The sequence below is a fragment of the Arvicola amphibius genome, chromosome X, assembly GCF_903992535.2.
Source record: "Arvicola amphibius chromosome X, mArvAmp1.2, whole genome shotgun sequence".
In the NCBI taxonomy this organism is placed as follows: Eukaryota; Metazoa; Chordata; class Mammalia; order Rodentia; family Cricetidae; genus Arvicola; species Arvicola amphibius.
Window position 1 is genome coordinate 65,010,098 of NC_052065.1, and position 26,968 is coordinate 65,037,065.

The 26,968-nt window shown below is 45.5% G+C and overlaps 1 protein-coding gene across 1 annotated transcript; it reads left to right on the forward strand.

Annotated features, from left to right (window-relative positions):
- Positions 1 to 15,466: 15,466 nt before the first annotated feature.
- Fgf16 (fibroblast growth factor 16) lies at positions 15,467 to 25,264 on the forward strand. Its single transcript, XM_038317370.1, has 3 exons — positions 15,467 to 15,740; positions 23,577 to 23,680; positions 25,019 to 25,264. The coding sequence occupies exons 1-3, from the start codon at positions 15,467 to 15,469 to the stop codon at positions 25,262 to 25,264; spliced, it is 624 nt and encodes a 207-aa protein (XP_038173298.1).
- The last annotated feature ends 1,704 nt before the right edge of the window (positions 25,265 to 26,968 follow it).

Genomic DNA, 26,968 nt, shown 5'->3' on the forward strand with positions numbered 1-26,968 from the left:
GGTGAAGGCCAGTTCAGGCACTCTCTCCACTACTGCTAGGAGTCTTAGCTGGGGTCATCCTTGTAGATTCCTGGGAGTTTCCCTTGCACCAGGTTTCTACCTGACCCTGAAATGCTCCCCGTTTCCAGTCATCTCTTATAGTACTCTCCCCCTCCATCCACCCCCCCACCTGATCCCTCAGGGTTTCCTCTCTACCCACCCCCCAATCCACTCAGGAGATCTCCTCTATTTCCCCTTCTCAGGGAGATCCATGCATCCCTCCCTTGGGCCCTCCTTGTTGCATAGCCTCTCTGAGTCTGTTAATTATAGAATGGTTTTCTTTTGTTTTACATCTGATATCTACTTGTAAGTGAGTACATACCATGTTTATCATTCTGGGTCTGGGTGGCCTCACTTAGTATGATTTTTTTCTAGTTCTAATCATTTGCCTTCAAATTTCCTGATGTCATTGTTTTTAACAGCTGAGTAATATTCCATTGTGTAAATGTAAACATTTTCTTTATCCTTTCTTCAGTTGAGGGGCATCTAGGTTGTTTCCAGGTTCTGGCTATTATGAATAAATCTGCTATGAACATAGTTGAGCAAGAGTCTTTGTGTTATGATTGAGCATTCTTTGGGTATATGCGCAGGAGAGGTATCGTTTTAAAAGCACCTTTAATTCCAGCACATGGGAGGCAGAGGCAAGCAGATCTCTGTGAGTTCGAGGCCAGCCTGGACTTACAGAGTGAGTTTCAGGACAGTCAAGGCTACACTGAGAAAGCTTGTCTCAAACAAACTAACAAACACACAAAAAGAACCAGAAGGCACATAGTGGGACTGAAGTTCCACTGTCCCTTCAAGGGTAGACTGTCAAAAATCTCTTTCCTCTCACTAGGCTCTACTACTTTCCCCACTGCACATGAGCCTTTGGGGGATATTTAAAATCCAAACTCTAATGTTTGGATATGTTCTGTTAAGAATCAGAGGAAGATCCGAGCTCTCCATCAATAGCTCACCAACTAAGACTCATTTTTTTAATATTTTTAAAAGTATTTCTGTTTTATTTTTTATCTTAGTGCTAGAAAACAAACAACCTCAAGCTTTATGCATCCTAGGCAAACCCTTTGTTGCTAGCTCTGAGTTGATCTCTAAGTTCAGTCTCAGCACTTGGCAAGCAGGGCAAGTGGATCTTTATGAGTTTGAGAGCAGCCTGGGCTACATAGTTTCTGGCCAGTTAGGGCTGCATGGTGAGAATTTAAAAAAAGAGAGAGAATTTTGGTTCTAGTAACTGGTCTCTTGTCCCTTACTTCACGGATGTATGACTGCTTCTGTCCCTATAACTGGGCTCTCATCTTGCCCCCTCAACATCTGAGGCCTCAGGATAGATCCTTAGGTACCTAAATTCATCCAGACTGTAGGCGAAGGCTTCCCTGCCAATCCCTCCAATCCCTACTAGGAACTTTGTGGATGAGTCCTTTGGAATTTAAATTTATATATTCCAATTCCAGACATTATATTTGTTGGTTTCCTATAGGAAAAGGTAATCAGCACTCATCCATTTCTGCCTTTTCCCCTCTTGTTGCCTCTTTATTTCCTTCTTTGTTCTCTCCCCTACATTCTCCCCCTCCTCTCCTTTTTCTTTTCGATGTCAGGACTTGACCCTAAGCTTTGTGCATGCTAACACTTCCTATTTAGTCATGTCAATAATTTCACTTCGCCCATTTCTAGCATACTGTTAACATACCCTGCCACCTGTTGCTGCTCTTCCCTAAGACCAGTTCCCTTCCTAGACCCTTATCTCCAGTCAGCTGCTAGACTTTCCAGATTCCACCTCAAACTGCCTCAAGCTGGGGCTTTTTGCAACAAGCCCCCCGACAACCCACTCCTAGGCCATCAGTGGTGCCAGGGGTTCCAGGATGGAGAATAGAGCTGGGAGATTGTTCATCAATTAAGACCACTGGCTGCTCTTCTAGAGGACCCAGGTTTTGTTCCCAGCATCCACATGACAGCTCACAAATGGCTGTAATTCCAGGAAGTCCAGCTCCTCTTTCTACCATATTCTTGAGACATGGTCTCTCACAGAACCTGGAGCTAACCATTTAGCAAGGTTGTCTGGAACGTCCAAGAAACTTCCTGTCTTCTTCCCTCTTGGGATCCAGGTTTTCACATCAATGCTTGGTGTCCAAGCTCAGGTCACATAACTTGCCTGGCAGGCGCTTGACCCATAGAACCATCTCTCTAGCCTTTGCTTTTGTATTCTGAGACAGAGTTTCACCCAATAGCCCAATCTGGTCTGGAATTCATTGCAGACCTTTTGTTTTAGCCTCCAAACATACCGGGATTACTCACCAGACTCCAAAGATTCCATTTTTGGTTGCTTCAGCTAAAAAGAAAGAAAGAAAGAAAGAAAGAAAGAAAGAAAGAAAGAAAGAAAGAAAGAAAGAAAGAAAGAAAGAAAGGAAGGAAGGAAATAAATGTTTGAAATAGACTGATCTAGCTCAACCCTATGTTTTCGCGGGTAGAACAGCAGGGACCCACAGGTAATGAATAATTCAGCCAAAGCCACATACAGTGCCTTTGCAGCAACAGCTAGAACTATAACCCACCTCTATCAAAATGACAGTTTCTGCCCAGCTAGTTTGCTATCCTGCGCCTACTGTCTTAACTATATGTCATTGCTGACTGTTGTCTGTTCAAGCCGTGTTTGTTTTGAGGAGGCTCATACAACCTGTCCTGAGAGAAAGCTGTAGCTAGGAAGCTCCGAAAACAGGGTAGATGCTGGGCTTCCTTTCTATAGCATCAAGTACACTGAGTAACAATGTGTTTCTCAGCTGTCACCTGTGAATGATGAGCATACAAGTTCATGCATACACATTTGGGAGCATGCATGCATGCACATGTGACCCACAAAACAGCAGGGTTTCAGGACCTTCATAGACAGAGGCAAAACAAAGAGAAGGTTCTGCTAATCAGAAGGCACAGTGGGCAGAGCTGAGCTCAGGACTGGTGAGATAGCTCAGAGGATACCTGTGCCCACAGTGTAAACCTGACAGCCTGAGTTCAGTCCCTGGAACCCACACTGAAAGGTCTAATGCAGTGGTGCACATCTGGAATCTCAGAATTCCTCTGGGTAAACCAGAAGTGGAGACAGGAGAATCATCTGAAACTTGCCTAATGCACACAGTCCAGTACAAACAGGAGAAACTGCCCCCCAACAAGGTGGAAGGAGAGAACTAACTCTTGAAATTTGGCCTCTAACCCCCATAAATGTGCTATGGCATATATGCATGTGCACAAACACACACACACACACACACACACACACACACACGAGCTACGTCAAGCTAACTGCCTTCCCCCCTCCCCATTTACACAGAGATGCTATAAGGCCACTTCATCTCATGTCTGGCATCTCTGTTTCCCTCAGGCTACTAGGCTAAAATAATCACTTCTATGAAAATGAAATGAATTTGAGGTGGGTGTTCTGTGATCTCAGCTCTCAAAGAGGCAGAGGCAGGAGAAACATCCTGGTCTACAACGCGTTTCAAGCCCAGGTAGGGCCATATAACAAGACTCTGTCAAGGTTGCAGGAAGAGACCTTGAATTTAAAAAGTCAAACCACCTTCAATCTCCCAATCAGGAAACACTAAGGTCCAGAGAAGAAAGAAAGTCTCTCTGGCTGAGACAAGCCCCTCGTCTTAGCTATCTGCTCAGTCTCCAGCAGTGACACTGGGCCCAAGGCTCTTTTGTCCCTGCTGTCAACTTTACAACCATCATGTCTATTGTTTCATTCAAATTAGCAGAGACTTCAACTAAATTCATAGACTTACAGACACCTTAAACCTAAACCTAAACTCTGGATTCTACCCAGTCATATGCAAATGCCTGTACACTTGGGCGTTAGAGAAAGCAAGCAAGCAGAATCCTCTGCCCACATTCCCCCTTAACACCCAGCTCCACGTGCACACAGTCGCCACGTGGGGGATAGCCACATCCAGAGTCACAGACACCAGCCTGAGATGTGGTTGCAGGTCGCCAGCCTTAGAGCCACATTCCATAGTGCCCCAGTCCTCTCAGAGAGCAGACCGTTTCACAGAGATGTCATCACCTGCCGGAATAAATGGTCCATTACCTCCCCCATTACAGGTAGGCCCATGAGAAATGACAGCAGGGACAAAGGAGACTTGTTCCTCCGTTGTCACTGCGGGAGACTGAGCAGAAAGGTAAGATGAGGGGCTCATCTCAGCCAGAGAGCTTTCTCTTTCTTCTCTGGACCCTGCTGTTGGGGGTGGGGAGATTGAAGATAGTTTGACTTTTGGAAGACTTCTCAAGCCCTGGATACCTAGGACAAAGAAAAGAAGAGGAGTGGAGGAGGGAAAAGGGGAAGGGGGAAAAGGAGCAGAGGGGAGGGGAAGGGATAAATGTTGCCTTCTTTTTGCAGTTCTGGGGATGGAGGCCAGCCTCAAGCTGGGTTCTGTGGTAGACCATTGGCCTGGGCATGCTTGACAACCAAAACCCAGGGTCTCTAAATTGCACTCCCACCATATGACATGGCTATATGACATTAAGCAAGTGACTTTAACCTCTCGACCCGCAGATTTAACATTTGTTAAAAACTGAGAAACTGAGATAATAATAGCATCTACTTCCTGGTGTTAGGACATTATTTAAATGTAAGGCACTTACAAAAGTGTCTGGAACTTAGGATGCTCAATGAATGAATTACACAAATAAGCAACTTCTCATTTTCCACTCCCTTACTATTTGCTTGCCCACCCAGGGCTGACAGTGTGGTTGCTCTGTTTCTGAAGACAGGCCTTCTGAAGCCCAGAGAGAAGAGGGACGGAAAGAGGAGCAAGGTGACTCCGCCAGCAGCCAAGCTTCTAATGTACTTTACCTGTTCTTAGGTGCAGAAAGCAGAATGTCATTTTTAAAGATCTATTTTTATTATTGTTAATTATGTGTTCATGTGTGAGCACATGCACATGAGTATAGGTGCCCAGCGGCCGGAGGCATCAGATCTCTCGGGGGATTGTGAGCTGTTGAGCTTGAATACTGGGAATGCAAGCCAGGTCCTCTAGAAGAAGAGGATGTGCTTGTGACACCTTCCTGCCCATAAAGAAAAGAAAAAAAAAGAAAAGAAAGGGCATAATTTTAAAAAAAAATAGAAGAAGAAACATAACTGAAGCTGGGGAAAATGTAAATAATGGGAATGAGAGAGATGGCTCAGCAGGTAAAGGCACTTGCCATGAAGCCTGATAAACTGGGACCCACATGGTGGAAGCAGAGAATCAATTCCTAAAGTCTGTCCTTTATCAACGCATGAATTTCAGGCACATAAGTAAAAAATAGATGATAGATGGATAGATAGATGGATAGATAGATGGATGGATAGATAGATAGATAGATAGATAGATAGATAGATAGATAGATAGATAGATTATAAGCAATGACATATTAATATGTGCCAGGCACAGTTTTGCTGTGTATTATTTCATTTACATTTCATAGCAACTCTGCCATCCATCCCTAGAGAAGAGGAAACTGAATGGCATGGTGCTGTGCTTATGAAGCTAAGCCGTCTGACTCTCAGGATGGAGTCTTCACATACTATACTATCCTGCTGGCCTCAGGAAATGGAAAGTAGGAGAAAGGCAGGAGTGAGACAGAGGATTTGAAGTAAACTGGGGTGGTCCAGCATTTTGGGTCACTTCAAATCAAGATTCAGAGTAACTGGTTGCCTGTGGATGGAACTCAATGCTAAAGCTCTTGCCTACCATGTGTGATGCCCTGAGTTCAGTCTCCAGTACCCTCCGAGAAAGAAATACACCTGGATTTAAGTCTGATCTTCACTACTAGGTGTTGAATCCCTTTGGATCTGTTTCCATACATGTGAAATGGAAATAAAACTATTTCTTACAGTTGTGCTAAGGCTCACTGGAGATAATATATTCAAATCATCTAGGCTTAACCCACGGTCTATAAACAGGAACCTTTAATGTCCTTGGCTGTCTTTTGACCCCTTGCAGCTCTTCTTGGGCCTTCTCAGTGAAGCCTCACCACAATGGAGAAAACATTTCTGAGTTGTTGGTGAAATAAAGAACTGGGTGGGGTAATGGCACTAGAGAGGCCTTGCCACTTCCTGAGCGGTGAGACAGTTTTTTCAGCAATACCTTCTCCTTCCTCCAGAAACAGGTTGGCAGCTTGTTTGGGGCCCCACTCCCAGCTTCACTTAGAGTGGAAGTCAGAATGTTCTTTTGTGGGTTTTGAGTGTAACTCAGTGGTAATCTGGCGTGTGCAAGGCCCTGGGTCCAATGACTATGGGTGCAATGAAAAAAACTTGCCCTTTTTTCCTTTCTTCTTTTCTTCCTTCCTTCCTTCCTTCCTTCTTTCTTCCCTCCCTCCCCCCTCTCTCTCTTCCTTTCTTCATTTATAACACATTCTTGTTTTATAGCCTACCCTGGCTTTGACCTGGCAACTCTCTTGAATACTGGGCATACAGGGCTGTTTTTCCATGTCCTTTCCACATCAGTTTCTTTCTTTGCTTCAGTCTTGGGAGGTATTAAGACAGAAGGAAGGTGGTGTGGGGGTCAACAGTTCCCCATGTGCTTGACCATGCTGAATACTTTTCATCATTCGGCCTCACGGCACTCTTGGGAACAGATACACTTATCGGCCCTTTCTAAATCATGCCCTGAATCCAATGAAGGTTTTTGTTCTTTTGGCCCCATCACCCTCAGTCCTGGGAACCTCATGCATGCTACATCCATAGCCTCCCTCCTTTTTGAAAATTTTGAGGCAGGTTCTCACTAAGTTGCCCAGGTTTCCTTTGCACTTACTCTGCAGGACAGGCAGGCCCTAAATTAGAAACTCCCTGGCCTAGGCTTCCAGAGTAACTGGCTCTGTTGGTATCTGCCACTGAGCCTGATGAGTTCTTTTTGTAATGTGCATTTTCTTATCTCATTCATCCAGCCCAGGACTAGCCTAAGACTGGGTCCTCAAGAGTAGTTTCATTGGGCTGAAATGTGTCTGTTTTTGCATAGTCACCAAATTCATAAATTAAAAGTAGTCAGTCGTAGTAGATTTGAGACCAGATTCTGACTGCTACTTTATGGATTGATAACTCAGTGCTAAGCACCTGAAATAAAAATATTGGCACCTCCTACTCCACAAGGTTGTGAAAATGCTTTCAGGAACATTCTGCTGACTGGAATGATTCATAGAAATATTGCTTAAAATAGGGACAGCAAATGGTTGGCTCAGTGGGGAAAGGGCTTGCCTCAAACACCCAACTGCCTGAGTTCAATTCCCAGAACCCAGGTAAGGTGGAAGAAGAGAACTGACCTTACAAAGTTATACTCTGAACTCCACATGTGTACTGTGTATACAACACACACACACACACACACACACACTAATAATAATAGTAAATGGTTTTAAAGAAATATTTCTTAAAATAGAAGCATCAGTCATATTAATCTCAAAAGAGCTCCAAATGGGGCAATGGTATTCTTCAACTTCTAAACTTCTTAAGTCATTCAACAGGTCTGACAACTGTGGTTGTGTTATTGAATTTGGGGGTCACAGCCTGTATCCCAAGTCAGGTCCAACCACCCATCATCCATAAGTTCAATTAGAAGGGGATTAAATTAAAAGTAGAAAGCAGAAGCCGGGCAGTGGTGGCACACACTTTTAATCCCAGCACTCAAGAGGCAGAGGCAGGTGGATCTCTGAGTTCAAGGCCAGCCTGGTCTACAGAGTGAGTTCCAGGACATCTAGGGTTACACAGAGAAACCCTGTCTTGAAATACCAAACAACAAACAAACAAAAAAACAATGCTAAAGGGGACAAAAAATCCAAAAAACCCTGTTGAATGTGTGATTTGCTCTCTGTTCCCCCAGGCTTGCTGCTAGCACAACAGAACATCAGCTACAGCCTTCTTTCCTCCCCTGCTCACACCTCCTGTGGACCCCACAGAGCATTCCTTCCTAACCTCGCTCACCACTCACCACTGCATCCCAGCCCCCATCTCTAGCAGGCACCCTCTGTTAAACCACAGGCCTCACCTGCCAGAAAAACCAGCTGCCCAAAGACCTTCTCTTCTCTCTCTGTTCCACCAGACCCATTTCCTCGGTCTTGTCCTCAGTATTGCAACAGAACACCCATGGAAGTCTTCCCTCACAACTGCCCATATCTCCCATGGATCCCACAGATCTTCCTTTCCTAACTCCCCTTTCCCAACTTCTTGTTTTGTACCAGACCCCCAAATCTACCAGGCACACCCTGCTAACCCAAGTGTAGCTCTTCTCAGGGCAACAAGTAGGCTGAAGGCAGAGTGACACCTCTCCACTCTCATCCCCAGCTCTGTAGCAGGAAACCCACTGTGATCTATATGACTCCATCTCCAACAGATCACAAAAATCTTGTCTTCCAACCTTCCTTCCCTCAACTCACCCAACTATCCCAGCCTCCAACACCAACAGGTATTCCCTGTGAACAAACCAGCTAAACAGGCCAGGAAAACAGGCAACACACTTGGAAAATCCAGAGAAGAAATAGAAACCAAGAAACAAAACACCCACCTAATAAAGACAAATGCAGAAATCAGCACCCAGACCTATAATCACTCGAAATCCAGAAGCCTAGATACCTGTTTAAGAACAAAATCAATAACAATTAAGGCAATATGTCTCTACCAGAACCCAGCTATCTTACCACAGCAGGCCCTGAATAGTCCAACATAGTTGAAAGCACAAAAATACAACCTTAAAACCAACTATATGAAGATGATAGAGATTCTTAAGAAGAAAATGAATAAATCTCTTAAAGAATTCCAAGAAAACACAAATAGTATAAGGAAATGAATAAAATTGTTCTGAAATTGGAAATTTGGAAGCAATAAATAAAATTCAAAATGAGGGAAATTTTGAAATGAAAAATTTAGGAATTCAAACAGGAATTACAGAGGTAAGCTTCACCAAAAGAATGGAAGAGATGAGAGAATCTCAGACATTGAAGATATGGTAGAAGAAATAGATACAACAGTAATAGAAAATGTCAAAAATCTAAAAAAAAACTCCTGACACAAAACATCCAGGAAATCTGGGACACTATGAGAAGACCAAATCTAAGAATGATAGGAACAGAGGAAGGAGAAGAATTCCAACTCAAAGGCCCAGAAGATGTTTTCAACAAAATCATAGAAGAAAACTATCCTAACCTAAAGAAGGACATACCTATAAAGGTACAATAATCTTACAGAACATCAAATAGATTGGGCCAGAAGAGAAAGTCCCCTTGAGGCATAGCAACCAAAGCACAAAACATACAGAACAACAACAACAAAAGAAAATAAAAGCTGCAAAGGAAAAAAATCAAGTAAAATATAAAAGCAGACCTGTTAGAATTACACCTGACTTCTGAATGGAAACTCTAAAAGCCAGAAGGTCCTGGACAGATTGCTGCAGATGCTAAGAGACCACAGATGCCAGCCCAGACTACTACACACAGCAAAACTTTCAATCTCCATAAATGGAGAAAATAAGATATTTCATGATGATATCAAATATAAACAACATCTATCTACATATCCAGCCCTATGGAAAGTGCTAGAAGGAAAAGTCCAACCTAAGGAGGGTAACTACACCCATGAAAACACAGAAAATAAATAATCTCATACCAGAAAAAACCAAAAGGAGGGAAGCATGTCTGTACACACACACATACACACACTAACTCACTCACTCATACATATACCACAAAAAACACAGCAAAATAACAGGAATCAACAATCATTGATCACTGATATCTCTCAACATCAGTGGTCTCAATTCCCCCAATAAAAAGACACAGGCTAATAGAATGGATTCAAAAACAGAATCCATCCATTTCATCCAAAAAACACACCTCAACATCAAGGGGATAGGCATTACCTCAGAATAAAGGATTGAAAAAAGATATTTCAAGAAAAGTCCCAAAAAGCAAACTGGTATAGCTATTCTAATATCTAACAAAATAAACTTCAAACCAAAATAAATTAAAAGAGATGGGAAAGGACACTTCATACTCATCAAAGGAAAAGTCCACCAAGATGACATTTCAATTCTTAACAACTATGCTCTCAACACAAGGGCACCTACTTTTGTAAAAGAAACACTACTACAGCTTAAATTATATATTGACCCTCACACATTGACAGTGGGAGACTTCAATACCCCACTCCCACCAATGGTAAGGCCATCCAGACCCAAAAAAAAAAGCCTAAACAGAGTAATAGTAGAGCTAACAGACATTATAAACCAAATGAACCTAACAGATATCTACAAATCATTTTACCCAAACACCAAAGAATATACCTTCTTCTCAGCACCTCATGGAACCTTCTCTAAAATTGACCACATACTCAGTTATAAAGAAAATTTCAACAGATACAAGAAAATTGAAATAACTCCCTGCATCCTATCAGACCACCATGTATTAAAGCTGGGCATCAACAACAGAAACAACAGAAAGTTTAAAAATTCATGGAACTGAAAAACTTCTCTAGTGAATGAAGAAAAAAACGGGCCAAGACAGAAATAAGAAAGAAATTAAAGACTTCCTAGAATTCGTTGAAAATGAATGCACAACATACCCAAAACTTATGGGACATAATGAATTTCATAACACCATCACATAAAAAATTTTAAGAGATCTCATATTAGCAAGTTAACAGCACACCTGAAAGCTCTAGAACAAAAGGAAGTAATTATACTCAAGAGAAGTAGACAGCAAGAAATGATGAAACTGAGGCATGAAATCAATAAAATAGAAGCAAAGAGAACATTACAAGGAATCAATAAACAAAGAATTGTTTGAGAAAATAACAAAATAGACAAGGCCTTATCAAACCAATTAAAAGGCAGAGAGAGTATATCCAAATTAACAAAATAAAAAACAAAAGGGGGATATAGCAACAGACATAGAGGAAATTCAGACAGTCATAAAGACATATTTTAAAAACTTGTACTCCAAAAAATTAGAAAATCTAAAAGAAATGGGTAATTTTCTCAGTAGATACAACTTAAACAGACCTTTAGCCCATAGTGAAATACAAATAGTCATTAAAAGTCTCCCAAACAATAAAAACTCGGGGCCAGGTGTTTTTACCACAGACTTCTACCAGACTTTCAAAGTAGAGTTTCATGCCCATACTTCTCAAATTATTCCACAAAATAGAAACAGAAACATTGTTACCCCAATTCATTTTATGAGGCCACAGTTACTCTAATACCCAAATCACATAAAGACTCAACAAAGAATGAGAATTACAGACCAAGTTCCCCGGTACTAGGTAGTTATGTGGGTTAACATGACACAAGTCAGAGTCATCAGAGGAAGGAGTCTCAGCTGAGGAAATGCTTCCTTGAGATTCAGCTGTAAAGCATTTTCTCATTTAGTGATTGATGGGGAGGGCCCAGTCCCTGGTGAGTGGTACCATCCCTGGGCTGCTGATCCTGGGTTCTATAAGAAGATGGGCTGAGAAACCATGGGGAGCAAGCCAGTAAGCAGCACCCCTCCATGACCCTCTGCATCAGTTCCTGCCTCCAGGATCCTACCCTGTTTGAGTTCCTGTCCTGACTCCATCAGTGATGAACAGCAATGCTGAAGTGTAAACTAAATAAACCATATCCTCCCTAACTTGCTTTTAGGCCATGCTGTTTCATCATAGCAATAGAAACCCTAACCTTGAAAGGGCAATTCTCAACTTAATATGGAAAAACAAAAAACCCAGGATAGTTAAAACAATTCTGAACAATAACAAGACTGCTGGAGGTCTCAACCATATATTACTAAGTTATACTACAGAGCTACAGTAATAAAAACAGCATGACTTTGGCATAAAAAACAGACACATTGATCATAATATGCTACGGCAATGGTGGCACAGAAGTTGTGGGAGTAGCCAATTAATGTCTGATTTGACCCTAAGGCCCACACTACGAGAAGGAACCCATACCCAACACTGCTTGGGGGACCAAGAACCAGAAACTGGATATCCCAGAGACTTAGGGTAAAACCAAATACTACTGGTCTAGAAAAAAATCAATAAAATAATTCCTAATGATATTCTGCTATTTGAGTATATATCCAGTCATCATCAGAGAAGCTTCCTCCAGCAGCAGATGGGAATGGATGCAGAGACCCACGGCCAGACATTATACAGAGAGAGAGAGAGAGTATAAATGGGAGGTCTCCATCAAATCATTCCACTCAGAGCTCAGGGAATCCCATGGAAGAGGATGCAGAAAGAGTGTTAAGAGCCAGGAGCAATGAAGGACACCAGGAGAACAAGGCCCTCTGAATCATCTAAGCAAGATGCATATGAGTTCACAGAGACTGAAGAAACAAGCACAGGGCCTACATGGGTCTGCACCTCTGCATATTTGTTACAGCTATTAGCTTAATATTTTATGGGACTCTTTTGCTTTGTTTTGTTTTGTTGTTTGGGTTTCCCAGTAGTTATGGATCCAGACCTGAAACTCACTCTGTAGACCAGGATAGCCTTGAGATCAGAGAGATCCACCTATCTCTGCCTCCTAAGTGCTGGTATTAATGGTGTGAGTCATCATGGGGCTCTTGACTATGAGAACAAATGGGTCTCTGACTCTTGTGCCTGCTCTTGGGACTCTTTTCCTCCTGTTGGGTTGCGGAATCTAACTTAGATGTGATAGCTTTTGCGTCATCTTATTATATTTTGTCATATTTGGTTGTTGTCTCTCAGAAGCCTGTTCTTTTCTAATGACAGACAGAAAGGGATCCAGAGAAGAGGGGAGGGGAGGGAGACCTGGGAGGAGTAGAGGAAGGGGAAACTGTTATCAGGATATACTGCATAGGAAAAGGATCTATGTTTGATAAAAGAGAAATATGTAATAATGTATGATTTATTTCCTCATAAACATCTACATTCTTTATAGTGTGTGCGTATCAAAGTTGTTTCATCTAATTTTTTTCATTTGACACTTATTAAAATCTTCAAGAATTACTTCTTAACAATTAAAATAGTTCCATTTTCTCTATTTTGGAAGTGATCCTTCTGACTCTGCAAAAACTTTTTCCCATATTTGCCTCAGGGCCCATTCATTACAAAAATCACCTTAGCCCAGAATGGGTCCAGGACCCCTACCTAGATACTTAGATCAGCTCTCTCTCTCTCTCTCTCTCTCTCTCTCTCTCTCTCTCTCTCTCTCTCTCTCTCTTCTCTCTTCTTCATGAATCTACACTTCACCATAAACCCTTGTTTTGTTGTTGTTGGAACAGGGTATCAAGTCCAGTCTAGCCTTGAACTCCTGATCCTCCTGCCTCCTCCAAAATGTTTGAGACTGCGACTGTGAGTTACTGTGTTCAGCACTTTGGATAGTTTCTTGTTTGTTCAGTCCTTCATTTGAAACAGGTTCTTGCTGTGCATCTCAGGCTGGCTTCACTCTAAATTCCACAAGTGCGTGGGTGCCTGTGGACACCAGAAGAGGGCATCGGATCCTCTGGTGCTGGCGTTACAGGAATCTATGAGCCAATGCGGGTGGCTGGAACAGAACCTGAGTCCTCTAGAAGTGAAACACTCGCTCTTCAGCACTAAGCCTTCTCTCCAACCTCTGGACTCCACCATTTGCATTCCTGGTTCCACTATGACTGGGTGGTAACTTGCATTTGTGTTCTCTGTTACTGAGAGCATAATATTACTTTTGAGTGCCTACATGTGTCGGGCATTGTACTTGGCCCTGGAGGTTCCCTCTGAGCTAAAGAGGCACAGCAGGGCCAAGCCACAATGTTATTCCAAACTGAGAATTGCTACAGGAAGTGAGCACAGAGCGCACATGGGAGCTTAAGAGTAGGGCCTCGAATTGCACTGAGTTGTGGGGAATCTTGTTTACTCATTTTTATGGTAACCCTGAATTTGAACTTGCAGCTTGGTGGGGTCTCCAGCAGGAGGCGCAGCAAAGGCGCAGAAGGGTAGAATTGGGGGTTCAGCCACTACAGGAACCTGGGAAGGCGGCCAGCGCCTGCTGCGTGTGAAAACTGCAAGCAACAACGCCATTTAATAGGCAAGAAGGAGGCCAAGCGCCAGAGCCCCAGAGGGACCGTGGGGTTCAGGTGCGGGGCAGAGAAGCAGGGGCTCACGGCAGGCAGGCACCTGCTCGCCAGGTCCTCTCCACCCAGCCTGTCGTCCTGGCTACCGCCAGTTCCCACCCCGACTGCAGCTCTTCCTGATAGAATATCTTGGAACAGGGCACAGGACAGAGCGAGGAAACACCTGTTTCCAACAAGAAAAGAGGTGGGGGGAAGCCCCCACCCGGCTTCCAACAGCCTCTCACCGAGCTTGCTCTCCTGAGCCTTGTAAAAGTGCGTCCAGAAAGCCATGGAGATCATTTTTCAAAAAGATCGCTTTCTATTTCTCAAACCTCCCACCCCGGTTTCTATGCCTAAACCACAGCGTCTTTTTAAAAGTCTTCTTTCCCTTCTGGGGTTTCCTGCTCCTCCCAAACCCCTTAAGAGCCTCCCCCCCCTCCGTTTTGGTGTCTGCAGGGACCTTCACCACCTCTCAGTCCTTACTGTTGCAACTGCATTCGGCTTCAGGATCTTTTTCGCTTCCTCAGCCCCTGTGGACCTACAGGTGGGGAGTGGGACTACGGGACAGCAGAACAAAGGAACCAGAGCACCCCTGTCCCGGGCCAGACACCCCTTCTGCAGTCTCTTATGGGCCAGAGAAGAGGGGCTCAGCGGCTCGAGGATGCCCTCCCCGAGCCCCAGTCTCAGGCACTTTCCCGAGGGGAGCAACCAGAGGATGCATGGGAGGTGGGGATGGCCCTTGCAGCAGACCAACAAGCAGACCCCTGCGGAACCGGCCTGCGTGGCCGTGGGCGCCGATGGCTTCCACGTACTGGACTCCGTTATTTCATCAGCAGTTTAAGAAATCCTGCCAAAAGCAGTTATGCCTCACTGCAATGTGTAGCTTTTTCCTGCCTTTTTTTTTTCATAATAAAAGAGGGAGTGAAGCTCGCTCGCTCCCCCCTCCACCCCCTCTCCCAAAAAGAGCCAAATGGATACGAGAAGGGGGGAAAAAAGGAAAGAACCCACACACCAATCTCTGAGGGGATGCCAGTGAGGTGTGGCTTGTATTTAAATATCCAATATGTCAATGGAAGGGGAGTGGGTACGTATATAAAGTGCCGTTTGCATCTGATAGCTCCACGAAGCCAGCTATGAGAGGCCAGGAGAGATGGATGCGGAGGGGAAGCCGCACTTTAACTGAGAGCAAGGTCAGGAGCGCGCTGCCCCACGCTCCCCGCCGCTAAGAAGTTCTTTGGACGCGAACAGACGTGTGCTGCAGCTGGGCAGAGCACGGAGCCTCGCAGCGAGCGAGCGCCGCCGACCCGCCCGCGCCCGCCGCGGGGAGAGGCAGTTCGCGCCCCGCGGCCCCGGTTCAGCCCGCGCCGCCGCCAGCCCCGTCATGGCGGAGGTGGGGGGCGTCTTTGCCTCCTTGGACTGGGACCTGCACGGCTTCTCCTCGTCTCTGGGGAACGTGCCCTTAGCTGACTCCCCGGGTTTTCTGAACGAGCGCCTGGGCCAGATCGAGGGGAAGCTGCAGCGCGGCTCGCCCACAGACTTCGCCCACCTGAAGGGTATCCTGCGGCGCCGCCAGCTCTACTGCCGCACCGGCTTCCACCTGGAGATCTTCCCCAATGGCACCGTGCACGGCACCCGCCACGACCACAGCCGCTTCGGTGAGGACGCGGCCGTGAGGAGAGGGAGGCGGGTGGACGGCGTACAGGGGAGCCGACGGCTGGGGGCTGTCGCGCAGGGGGCCCGCTGAGCCTCCCCGGGCCGGGTGCCGTCCGGACCCGTCGGGGCGGGAGGCAGTGGCAGGGCCTTAAGCCTCGCGGCGACCCTGGGGCCCCCATGCCCCGCGACGCTCCCCGGAGGGGGCGGAGGCGCCTTGCGGTGCGGCCTCTCCCACCCGCTCCACCCTCCCTCCTTCGGGACCTAGGGGCTCCTTGTGAGAACCCCAACGTCGGGCCTCTGATGGAAGCAGGTGGAGCCAGGAGAGGAGTGGGAATCCTCCCCTAGGAGGCAAGGGGACTGCGGCTGGCGGAACCTCGAGGGTGGCAGGCCCATCGCAGCTGATCACCCAGAGCAGGAGTCTTCAGGGCCCACGGGCGTGGTGGCCGGCGGCCCGCACCCGGATCACTTTTATCCGGCCGGGACCCTGCAGCCATGGCACTGACCATCCTCGGGATGGCTCAGGCCAGGGTAGGAGCCAATCCAGGCAGCATGGCATAAACCGGCTACCTGAGAATCTAAGAAAAACTCGCGGTACCCATCGCAGAAGGACACAAGTCTTGGGCATCTTTTGCCTAGAACTAACTCCTTGCCCACGTGAGGAGACTGTCTTGAGCCCACTGCCAGCCCCAGAAACAGGTGTCCCCTTAGCCCAGGACAGGAAATGTCTAATCTCCAAAGCGGGATTGCCTCCACCTGCCCGGAACTATACAGACTGTTCAGAGCACCCAGCTGCCAGCCTACATTCAGAACTAATTATGCGATTAATATAAACCTTGATCCGCGACAGAAATCTTTAGCTTTCTAAGCAAATGTGTTTCCTCTTCAACAATTTGCCATTTTTATTTTCAATTTCCTATTCTCTATTAAGCCATCAAACAGGTGCTGTGACAGTTACCTTGTCTCCTCCATCTTTCAATGTCCTCTGCTTCCTCCCAAGGTTCTTGTAATGCAAGAAGGGTATTTTCTACGCCTACCCTCAAGAAGGACATGCTTCGTCTCCCCCCCCCCCCATCCTTCCCATCTTCCCATTCTACATGCTTTTCTAGAGCTGCATCTGGAGTGCTCAGTTTTAAACAAAAGAAAAGAAAAGGGGAGCAGGGCCAGCTTAAGGCCAAGCGTAGCAAACAACTAGGACCAGGGTTGGTCTTCCTTGCTGGGAGCAGGCAGGAACCCTAATGAGGTCTGTGTCATCTTGGAAAAATGCACTCAACGAGAGCTGGAGTACAGTAGGTTGGGAGGGGTAATGGAGGGGTGCAGGTGTCTGTATAAACTTGCAGCAGGTCCTCAAAAGGGTGATGAGGTGGGGTGGGAGGAGAGGGAGTGTTAACTTGGCTTCTTTCCCTTCCATCACTTGTGATTTAGAAGTCCCCTTTTGTTCCTCTTCCTAAGGAATGGGACTCCCACCCTGAACTCAGAGGCTCCCAAAAAGAGCCTAAAGATATTGGATGGTTCATACATAAAGAAGTGCATATATGTGCGTGTGTTTATATGTATATGTGTAAAAGCAAAGTCCTGAAATGACGGTGAAATGTGGGGTGGGGGTAATGAAATTGGTGAACTTGTGCACTGCTCCCAGCTGCTATGTTTGTCTGACTCTGCCTGAGCTGAGCCCAATAATCTACAAGGTCAACATAAATCAGTAATAGGCTCTTGGGATAAGTGGTCTTTAATTGCCTCCCTAAAGACACATCTTGATTTCTTTTCATCTCCCATACCTGCTAAGGGTGTTAAGTTTAAGGAGAAACCAGAGGAAGTAAAGCTGGCGGAGGAGGGGATGTTTGCACTGCCGCTTAACTGGCTGCTTCAGTTTGGGTTTGGTCTTTTAGAAAAAACAAACTTCCTGAGACCACCTCCACATCACCTTTTCCCTTTCCTCCTTTCTTGATTTCTTGGCAGATCCGTGTATTTCCTGTAAAGGAAATGATAAGTGGTCAAAGCTGTCTCTTCATAACCTCCCCTGCCAACTTTCAAACACACTCTTACTCGGTTTAGCATTTGGCACAGGACGAGGTGGTGTTTGAGTTTGCTCACACTCTCCGCCCTCCACATTTGAGTTAATCAGCCAGAGTATTCAATAAATCGAAACTTTAACATTCCATAAGTGCTTTAGCAGTCAACATTCCAGCAGGGTAAAGTAGGCCAGACTTAAGATATAAAAATATTATAGATTTCTGCTTGGGGGGAGGAGGGAGTCTCCGAAGGCCATGTAAAGTAAATAGCTATTTGTTGTAATTGGAGAGCAGGGCCCCCAAGGATTACCCTGGAATCCATGTGTTCTAAACAAGTCAGGCTGAGCCCAAGTGCAGCCCCGACTCCAAATAATAACCTGTTGGCACTGCACATGCTCCCTGCTCTCCATCTGCAGTCAGTAGCCAGGAGTCTTTCAGTCCCCGCCTGGCTGGTGGCATTTACATGAGCTTCATAGGGAGCCTGACATTCCTGAGGGGCACCTGTGGACTGACAGAGCAGGGCTGGGGAGCCAGACTAGAGGAGAGGCCTCCTGCCAGGTGGGATGGAGCAGGCTGCTGCAGCTGCTTTGGGTTTTGAGTGATCTGGTTCTTATTTGGCCGAGGGCCAGGGCAGCACTGTCTTGGCCCTGATGGTCTGACAGGATGGCTGAGGGAACCAGATTAAATGACACATTAGCCAGTCATCTAGCAAGGTCCTGAAACAGTGGGGCCCAGGATAGATCCATTTTGATTGAGGCCCTGGGGAGGGAGGTGTAAGAAGAGTCTGGAAACTGTCGAGAAAATGCCAGAGCATGAGGTGGGCAGGTCAAGATGAGGCAGAGGGGATGGAGGTCCTGGGCCTCGAAGGGGTGAGAACCGATGACAAACTTTGTCTACTTAATACTTTGCCTCAACGCTCTGCTGTTAACACCCCTGTCCAGCTGTAGCTGGGAAAATATGAAAATGGCTTGTTTTCTCTCCCCTTTCATGCTGGCTGGGATTCAGGAGAAGGTTTAGAAATATCTGTTCCATCATCATGTGCCACTGGGTTCCCACAGTCTGAATCCAACTAATAGGAAAGTTGGCAAAGGCAAATGATGCCCAAAGACAGCTGGGCAGGGATGATTCCAGCTGTTGGAGACCCCTGTTACTGGACACAACCCAAGCAACATCCTGTATGATCTGTCCTTTGGCATCAGGGTTCACAGAGAGTTGGAGAAAAAAAAAAAACTGGTGACTCAAATGGCCACACCTCTTGGGTTCATGATTTGTTCTCACACCAGGTCTCTGGAAGTGAGATCACAGGCTTCCCTCTGCTACTTAATGAGCTCAGGGTAGTCTGGGACATGGGATCCTTTGAGAAAGGGGCAACTGCTGTGATTAGAGGCTCAGAGGTGAGCTGCCTTAGCAAAGCAAAGATGGTTAGTAGCACGGTTTGGTGTCCCTCAGAGTTTAGCACTCAGAACAGAATCAAAGTATGGCTTGGGATCGTCTTGCCAGATAGGTCACTCTACATTTTTTTTCCTGACACCCTCTCTAGGCACAGTAGAACCAGACACAGAACCCCAGCTTGATCCTGTTGGGATCGAGTGGAATGGCAGAGCAGGCCCTTCTCTCATGTTAGTAACTAGCGCTCTCTGAATTCAGCCTACCCCCACTTTTGTTTCCTATTTTATACTAGGTTTTAATATATTTTTCATTTTTAAAAAGGCATCAAGGTGCACAATCTGTAATACCAGTGCCTAAGAGATGGAGCAAGAAGATCAGGATCAGGTCATCCTCAGCTGCATAGAGTTCAATTTCAAGGCCACCCCGAACTACATGAGACCATGTCTCAAAAACGAAAACAAATTGAAAAGATTTAAAGACAGTGTTTCACTATGTAGCCCAGGCTGGCCTCAAACTTGGGACCCTCACCTTTCAGCCTCCTAGTTCCTGGGATTATGGGGCGTGTCAGTTTACCTGGTCTTTGATTGTTTGCTCTTTTGATTTGGTTTTGTGTTTTCCAGACAGGGTCCCCCTGTGGAGCACAGGCTGGCCTTGAATTACCTGTCCTCCTGCCTCAGACCCTCACGTATTAGTAGTACAGATATATGCCTCCACACCAAGATAACCTTTCATTTTTGTTTGACCTGTTTTATATTAGCTTTTTGAAATTTTATTTTTCATTGTTCGGGTTGGGAGGAAGAAGAAGCCCCAGTGTATGGAGGTCAGAGGACAGCTTGCAGGAGTCAGTTCTTTCCTTCTGTCATTTGAGTCCCAGGATCAAACTCAGGTTGAGGTTGGGCAGCCATTGCTTTTCTCCACTGAGCCATCTTGCCAGTCCTACCTTAACTTTAAAAAATATTATATTTTATTTATTATATTATATTATATTATATTTTATTTCTTTAGTGTGTGTGCGTGTGTGTATGTGTGTGCATGTGTGTGTGAGAGAGAGAGAGACAGAGAGAGACAGAGACAGAGACAGAGACAGAGAGAGAGAGAGAGAGAGAGAGAGAGAATGAGTGTGGGGGTGGTTGGGTCAGGCATGTGTGCCACCCACAGCAGCACGTGTGGAGGGTCCCTGGAATTGAATTCAAGTGGGCAAGTTTGTAAGCAGGTACCTTTACCTGCTGAGCCACTTGTCAACCCTACATTAGCTTTTCAATAACCCTGTTAGGCCGGGCGGTAGTGGCGCACGCCTTTAATCCCAGCACTCGGGAGGCAGAGGCAGGCGGATCTCTGAGTTCGAGGCCAGCCTGGTCTACAAGAGCTAGCTCCAGGACAGGCTCTAGAAACTACAGGGAAACCCTGTCTCGAAAAAAAACCAAAAAAAAAAAAATAAATAACCCTGTTAATCACCAACATGAGCTAACTGTTCAATGAAATCCCGGAAGCCATTGCTATTTGAGTTTCACTGGGCTACACTACCCCATTGTAGAAACAGGCAGACTTATATATAATTAAAATACACACGACATATTCTGGCTACTGGGTTCAATCTTTAGCACCAAAACCAAAAAAAGAAAAAGAAAGAAAGAAAGAAAGAAAGAAAGAAAGAAAGAAAGAAAGAAAAAATGTTAAGTGCACAGAAATACAAAAGTATGCATACTCTCAAGAAAACACACAAGTTCTAGGTAGATAGTGGCAGATTGCTTACCTGGCACGTCCAAGGCTCTACGTTTAGTTCTGAAGTGGGAGGTATATGGGGGTATGATACAGAGATGCCAAGAGGGAGATAGATGGCCAAAAAGCCCTTGAACAACGCAACTATGACAAGGGGCCATGAGCTAAGGAGTGAAGTTAGCTGTGTGCACATGACGCTCACCCTCCCTTAACAAAACCCCAATCACAAATCTCTGGTGAAACTGATTTTGGGGACCAAGATACAATACTGTCTATTGTCTTATAATTATGCCTATTCTGTTGGAGCCAGCCCATTTTCCAACCTTCCAAAACCTCTTTGGATCTTGATTATCTCATCCCTTCCAACTGGGTCTCCACTGGGGCTAAGGGAAGCTGCGCTCCTGTGTCCTCTTATGAGTTGTTCATTAAAATGTTTAAAGGGCAGAACCTCTTTCAGAGCAATTGAAGATCGCTGTTCATTAAGTCAATGGTTGATTAGCCCCCATCATCACTGTCTTCCCCTTCCTTCCTTAAGGCATATGGCATTCTCCCCCTGAAACCATCTGCACTGTGCTATAAGAGCTACTAGGAATCAAGAGCCTGATGAGATAGATGGCTCAGAAGTCAAAGACTTGCTGCACATGCCTGAGGACTAGAGGTCAATCCCTGGAACCCATGATAGGAAGAGAGAAGTGATTCCCCCAAATTGCCCTCTGATCTCCACACATGTGTGTCATACACAGCAACACAACAATAACAATAATAAACAACTTTTTAAAAGTTACTAACAGTCAGAATAAGGATAAGACTCAGAGAATTTGAACGTGAAAAGCAAAAGACCAACCGTCAAGTGTTCCATAGACAGGTAGCAGAGCTGTAGATCCTTCAAATAGATCAGAATGAGCTATACAAACATGTACCCCCAAAGCTACCATGATTGACTGACTACGTCCATTGCCAGGCTAGCCACTAGAACTTGAGAGAAAAATTCCCACTGGAGTTTTCAACCTGATTGCAGAATGCAATGCTTCTATGTTTTTACTTTAGTCCTTGGGAGATAGAAACAGAAGGTTAGCCTGGACTGCATTGCTAACTACTTTCTTTCTCATTAAAAAAAGTTATTAAATTTATGTATTTATTTATCTATTGTGTAAGTGCGTGTGTGTGTGTGAGAGAGAGAGACAGAGAGACAGAGAGACAGAGACAGAGAGACAGAGAGAGATGCATAGAGAGATGCATATGCCATAGCATAAGTGAAGGCCAGAGGAAAACTTGCAGAAGTCAATTCTCTCCTTCTACAATGTGGGTCCCAGGGATCAAACTCAAATCTTCAGACATAGTATTAAGCACTTTTACTACCCTCTGAACCATCTCAACATCCTCCAATATCTTATCCTTCTGGGACAAGTTCTACCTCTCATATAGAATATCAAAATATTGCCCTTACTAATCATACTTTTGGCATGAAAGATAGCTAGTGTGTGAACTCAGTGCATGCTTTCAGACAAGTATGTGAGTTTTCTGGTCTCTGCTGAAAATGTGGTTTGAAGAAGGAATAGCAAAGAACAATCTAGCCAGGCAGTGGTGGCACAGGCCTTTAATCCTAGCACCGTGGAGGCAGAGGCAGGTGCATCTCTGTGAGTTCAAGGCTAGCCTGGTCTACAGAGTGAGTTCTAGGACAGCTAGGGCTACTCAGAGAAACCCTGTCTCAAAAAACCAAACCAAACCAACAGAAGAGGAGGAAGAAGGATCTAGTTGACTGTCTTCAGTACTATTTTGATTTAGTTTCTGTGTCCCTTTACCCTCTTAATAATTCATTTTTTTCTCATGGGGTAAATGAAAAAATTTTTCAAAACTTCACCTCTAACCTTGTCAGTTTAAAGGACATTTCTAATTTCTTCCCTTTCCCCTTAAAGTTACAACATCTCAAATCAGTTTGGAGTCCAATACTACCTGCCAACTCAGCTGTGGCTCAACTTTAAGTTCTCAAGAGAGGGCAGGAGATTGACAGGCTTGTCAGTTTGGGGCTGAACGAACTGAGAATGCTTTCAGGCCAACTTTTCCCTCCTGCCATAAACAGGGTAAACAAACTTAGAGCATGGCCTGTGTGGCATTTGTTAGAGTCAGCTACAGGCAGTTGACAGCCTTGTGTGGTTTTTAAGGACATGACAGCTGAGAGGGTGAAAAATGCATTCAGCTTAGAGGACAGCAAGGGAACGCAGGTGGGTGCCAGAGAGGTAGAGGGTGGCTTGGCATTGAGAACACTACCTTGCCATTTCTTGAAAGTGCGGTATTCCACTACACTGATGCCGTAATTGTGGAGCGTTTGTTAGCAAGCCTTCCTATGGGTTCTTCACCCTAGCATACCTAAGGGGCCTGGGGGTGGAGCCTAGAGATCAAGCTTTTTCCTAGCATGCCCCAAGTTCCAACCCCAACACTGCAAAATAAAGAAGAAAATTGCAGTGTTAAGTGGAGGAAAGGATTGTTTCCCATTTTACACGTGGGAAAACTGGGGCTTAGAGAGATTGAGCACTTTCCCTGAGGTTTTCATTTCTCGCTGCAGAAGACTGATTCATCAGATGATTCTCCATGGATACCAAGGGTTACCTATAGTTGGGGGTAAAGCTGCCTATAGTTGGGGGTAAATGACGGGTAGGTCATAGAACAGCCTTCTCCTAGCTCCATGTTAGTAACAGAATGATGTTCTACTTTTTGTCCCAGGAATTCTGGAATTTATCAGCTTGGCTGTGGGGCTGATCAGCATCCGGGGAGTGGACTCTGGCCTGTACCTAGGAATGAATGAACGAGGAGAGCTCTATGGATCGGTAAGTTTCAGCTTTTCTATTTATCTGAGGCTATTACCACCAGTGTGTGAACAGCCTAAGGCAGAGGATAAAATTGTTTACCTAGCGCTTGAAAGGGCTTTTATAACTGTAAAGGATTGGTGTCTTCTTGTTCCTGGCTGCTCAGGGCCTTGCTCCAGAATACCTTTACCCATTCAGCCCTCCATCTTAGGTTTTCTATGATACACTTGCTTTCACCTTTTCCATTAGAGGACCCGCTAGTGCTGTGATAACAGGAAGCCATGCTGGTTTGTCAGGAGCCGCTTAGTCTTGGGGGCATTAAGGTTTCGAAAGAGCACATCCTAGTTTTAATGGGTACCCAGAGCAGTAGCTGATGGGCAGCCACAAAAATAACACAGTAAAAGATCCAGCCTTCCAGTAAGAAGCACAGCCCCCAATTTCCAGATTGCCTCGGCTGAACCCCAAAGGCCAAATAATACCAACAAATGAAGAATGAGGGTTCTAGGGACTGGTGACAGCCCCAATCCCCTAGCTAGGAATGGGCTGGCTGCAATACATTTTCTGTGTTCTGGAAGCTAGCCCAGCAGTGGGTCATGGTAAGTGACTTTGCTGACCTTAACCCTTTAGGGGGATCCCAGTATCCTGGCTCAGACTTTCGAGTCACATAACACGCTTTCTGGCTGGCTACACCCCATGAAATCAGAACACATTTTTCTCTGACACCTAGGAGATAGGCCTGTCCCCAGCACTCGGTATCGGGCACCCCAGCAAGCAGTATGGCGGCCTGATCATGTATGAGAAGGGCCAGAAGCAGGAAACCCAGGAGCTGCCAGCTTTAAGTAGCCAGATTGGAGGAGCTTTTCAAGGAGATCTTTTCTGAGCTTTCCAGCTGACAGGCTGCTCATTAGGAGAGATCACAGCTCACCTCCCATGCAGCTTTATATAGACCCGTGGCCTTTGCCTGCCAGTTGATGTGGGTGACTGTAATCTCAGTGCAGTCAAACATTATTAGCGCTAAGTGGGAAGTGAGCCCGGTGGGTGCCAGAGGGGCATTGGAAGGCCATAATAGAAATTCTGGGGTTAAAGAGCAAGCCAAGGCCAGCTCCTCCAAATTCCTTCCCTTCAGGAAAGATCACACCCAAAACATTTTTGTGTGGCTCATGAAGGAGGATGAAGAAGATACAGTGGGGGTGGAAGTGTTGCACTGCGTGGAGGAAAGACTCCTTGGACACACAGGGAGACAGGCCTGAAATTTTCTAATCTCAATGTGCTGTTGCTATTTCAGGCTTTCCCCACCAGCAAACTGGGATGGTGGAATAGTCATATAATGGGCTCTGTTTTATTTTCTCACCCTCACAGAAGAAACTCACACGTGAATGTGTTTTCCGGGAGCAATTTGAAGAAAACTGGTACAACACCTATGCCTCCACCTTGTACAAGCACTCGGACTCGGAAAGACAGTATTATGTGGCCCTGAATAAAGATGGCTCACCCCGGGAGGGATACAGGACTAAACGACACCAGAAGTTCACTCACTTCTTACCCAGGCCAGTAGATCCTTCTAAGTTGCCCTCCATGTCCAGAGACCTCTTCCGTTATAGGTAATGGACCTCTGGTGCCACCTCTGTGACCCATGTACTCTGTGGCCATGGTTGGCTCTGCAAACACTATACTCATAGCTTTTCAGTCCTTCCTTCCTATCAATTAGATAACAGAGAAGCACTTACTGTTCAACTTGACCCAGCTGTCCCCTTGTTCAAAGTGTATATCAAGGTTGGGTTATTTTGGGGAGGGACATGGGGGGAGGGGTGGGTCAGAGGGAATCTTGTATATACTTTTTGTTTGACTCATGTTCTTTCCCATGAGGTGGCATGACAAAGAACAGGGGGCCCCCTCACTAAGGGCCAAGGCTGTCTTGCCTCACAATCTACCCAGCTACTTTGAGATGGGGTGCAAATGAAAGACCAAGGAATCTGCCACAGATGCTACCTACAGAGCTTTGGGAAAGTGTCGTTGGGAAAATCCTAGGGGCTCCAGCCCTGCTGCAAGCCATTCCTGCCCTGGCTCTGCAGATCTCTCATTCGTCCTGACATGCAGTTTTCCTGCCACCAAAGTGGGAGATATGGGGTAGGTTGTAAGGAAATGATATTAAAATGTAAGCATGGATACTGTGCATAAGGACAAACTATTTATAAAATGTATATGCTATTTATTTTATATATTTATTTATTTCAAAATAATTTTATTTTTAATGAGAGATGCTATGACTGGATTTTCATCAGAAAGAATAAGGTCCTACTGAAACAGGAAAAAATGAGTTATTAAAGGCTTTTATTGGCAATAAAATTGTCTTTATATTATAAACCAGTGTCTAATTCTATTGATTTGTGCATTCAGTAACATGAAAAGGCTGGCCAGCTTCCTTCTATCCAGGTCATTAGAATTCTTGATGACAGGCTCATGCAGCTTGGGCTGGGTGACTCCAACATCCAGTGTGGCAGCATTATCTAGGGGCCTCCTTCCAGATCTAGCATTCTTCTCTGTCCTATGACTTACTGGAAAATTAGGAAGGAAGGCCTCAACCAACGCTCTTACTAAAGCTACCATTTGTTTAGGACTGGGCATAGAGGAACCCTCTTTAGGGACTTGATGAGGGCTCTGAGCCGCAAGAGTGGACACTATTGGTGCACCACTACTTCAGATATGAAGGAAAAGCAATTGAAAATGGCAGTCAGCGAGGAGAGGAATTTTTGAGCCAGTAAGCGTCCCTTCAAGAAGATATTATCCTATTGGCTCTGACCATACCCAGCGTCTCCTGCCAGGGCTCCTCCTAGAGACTCTGGGAAATTGTCAGTGCATTCATTCCCTTAGAGAAGCAGTGCTCAGAGTGCATGGTCTCTTGCCCAGCAGCATCACTTGGAAACTGCTCAGGGATAGAAACCAGCAGCAATCTGTGGCCAAGCCAGACACCTTGCATGGTATCAAGCTTTCCAGGGAGCTCCTAAGCACAGCATGATGCAATTTGAGAACTAACACCCTAAAAAGATTTTGTTTTTGCAACCAAATGGTCCATAAGTGAATTGGTGGGATAGTGTTAGTTCAGAGAATGAAGGAGGCATACCTGATGGAGGAGTGTTTATGTGTTACTTTTATTATTAATAAAGAAAACTGCCTTGGCCCTTTAAGAGAAAATTAGGTAGGTGGAGTAGACAGAACAGAATTGTGGAAACAAGGAAGTAGAGTGGGGGAGACGCTTCAGGCAGTCTCCATAGGAGTCTCCATGCTGCTCCTCTCCGAGATGGACGCAGG

What these genes read in the sequence shown, in the direction of transcription:
- Fgf16 (XM_038317370.1), top strand. Translation starts at nt 15,467, where the DNA reads ATGGCGGAGGTGGGGGGCGTCTTTGCCTCCTTGGACTGGGACCTGCAC. An exon ending in CCACGACCACAGCCGCTTCG is followed by an intron (nt 15,741 to 23,576) that starts GTGAGGACGCGG and finishes TTTTTGTCCCAG; the next exon opens with GAATTCTGGAATTTATCAGC. An exon ending in GAGGAGAGCTCTATGGATCG is followed by an intron (nt 23,681 to 25,018) that starts GTAAGTTTCAGC and finishes TCACCCTCACAG; the next exon opens with AAGAAACTCACACGTGAATG.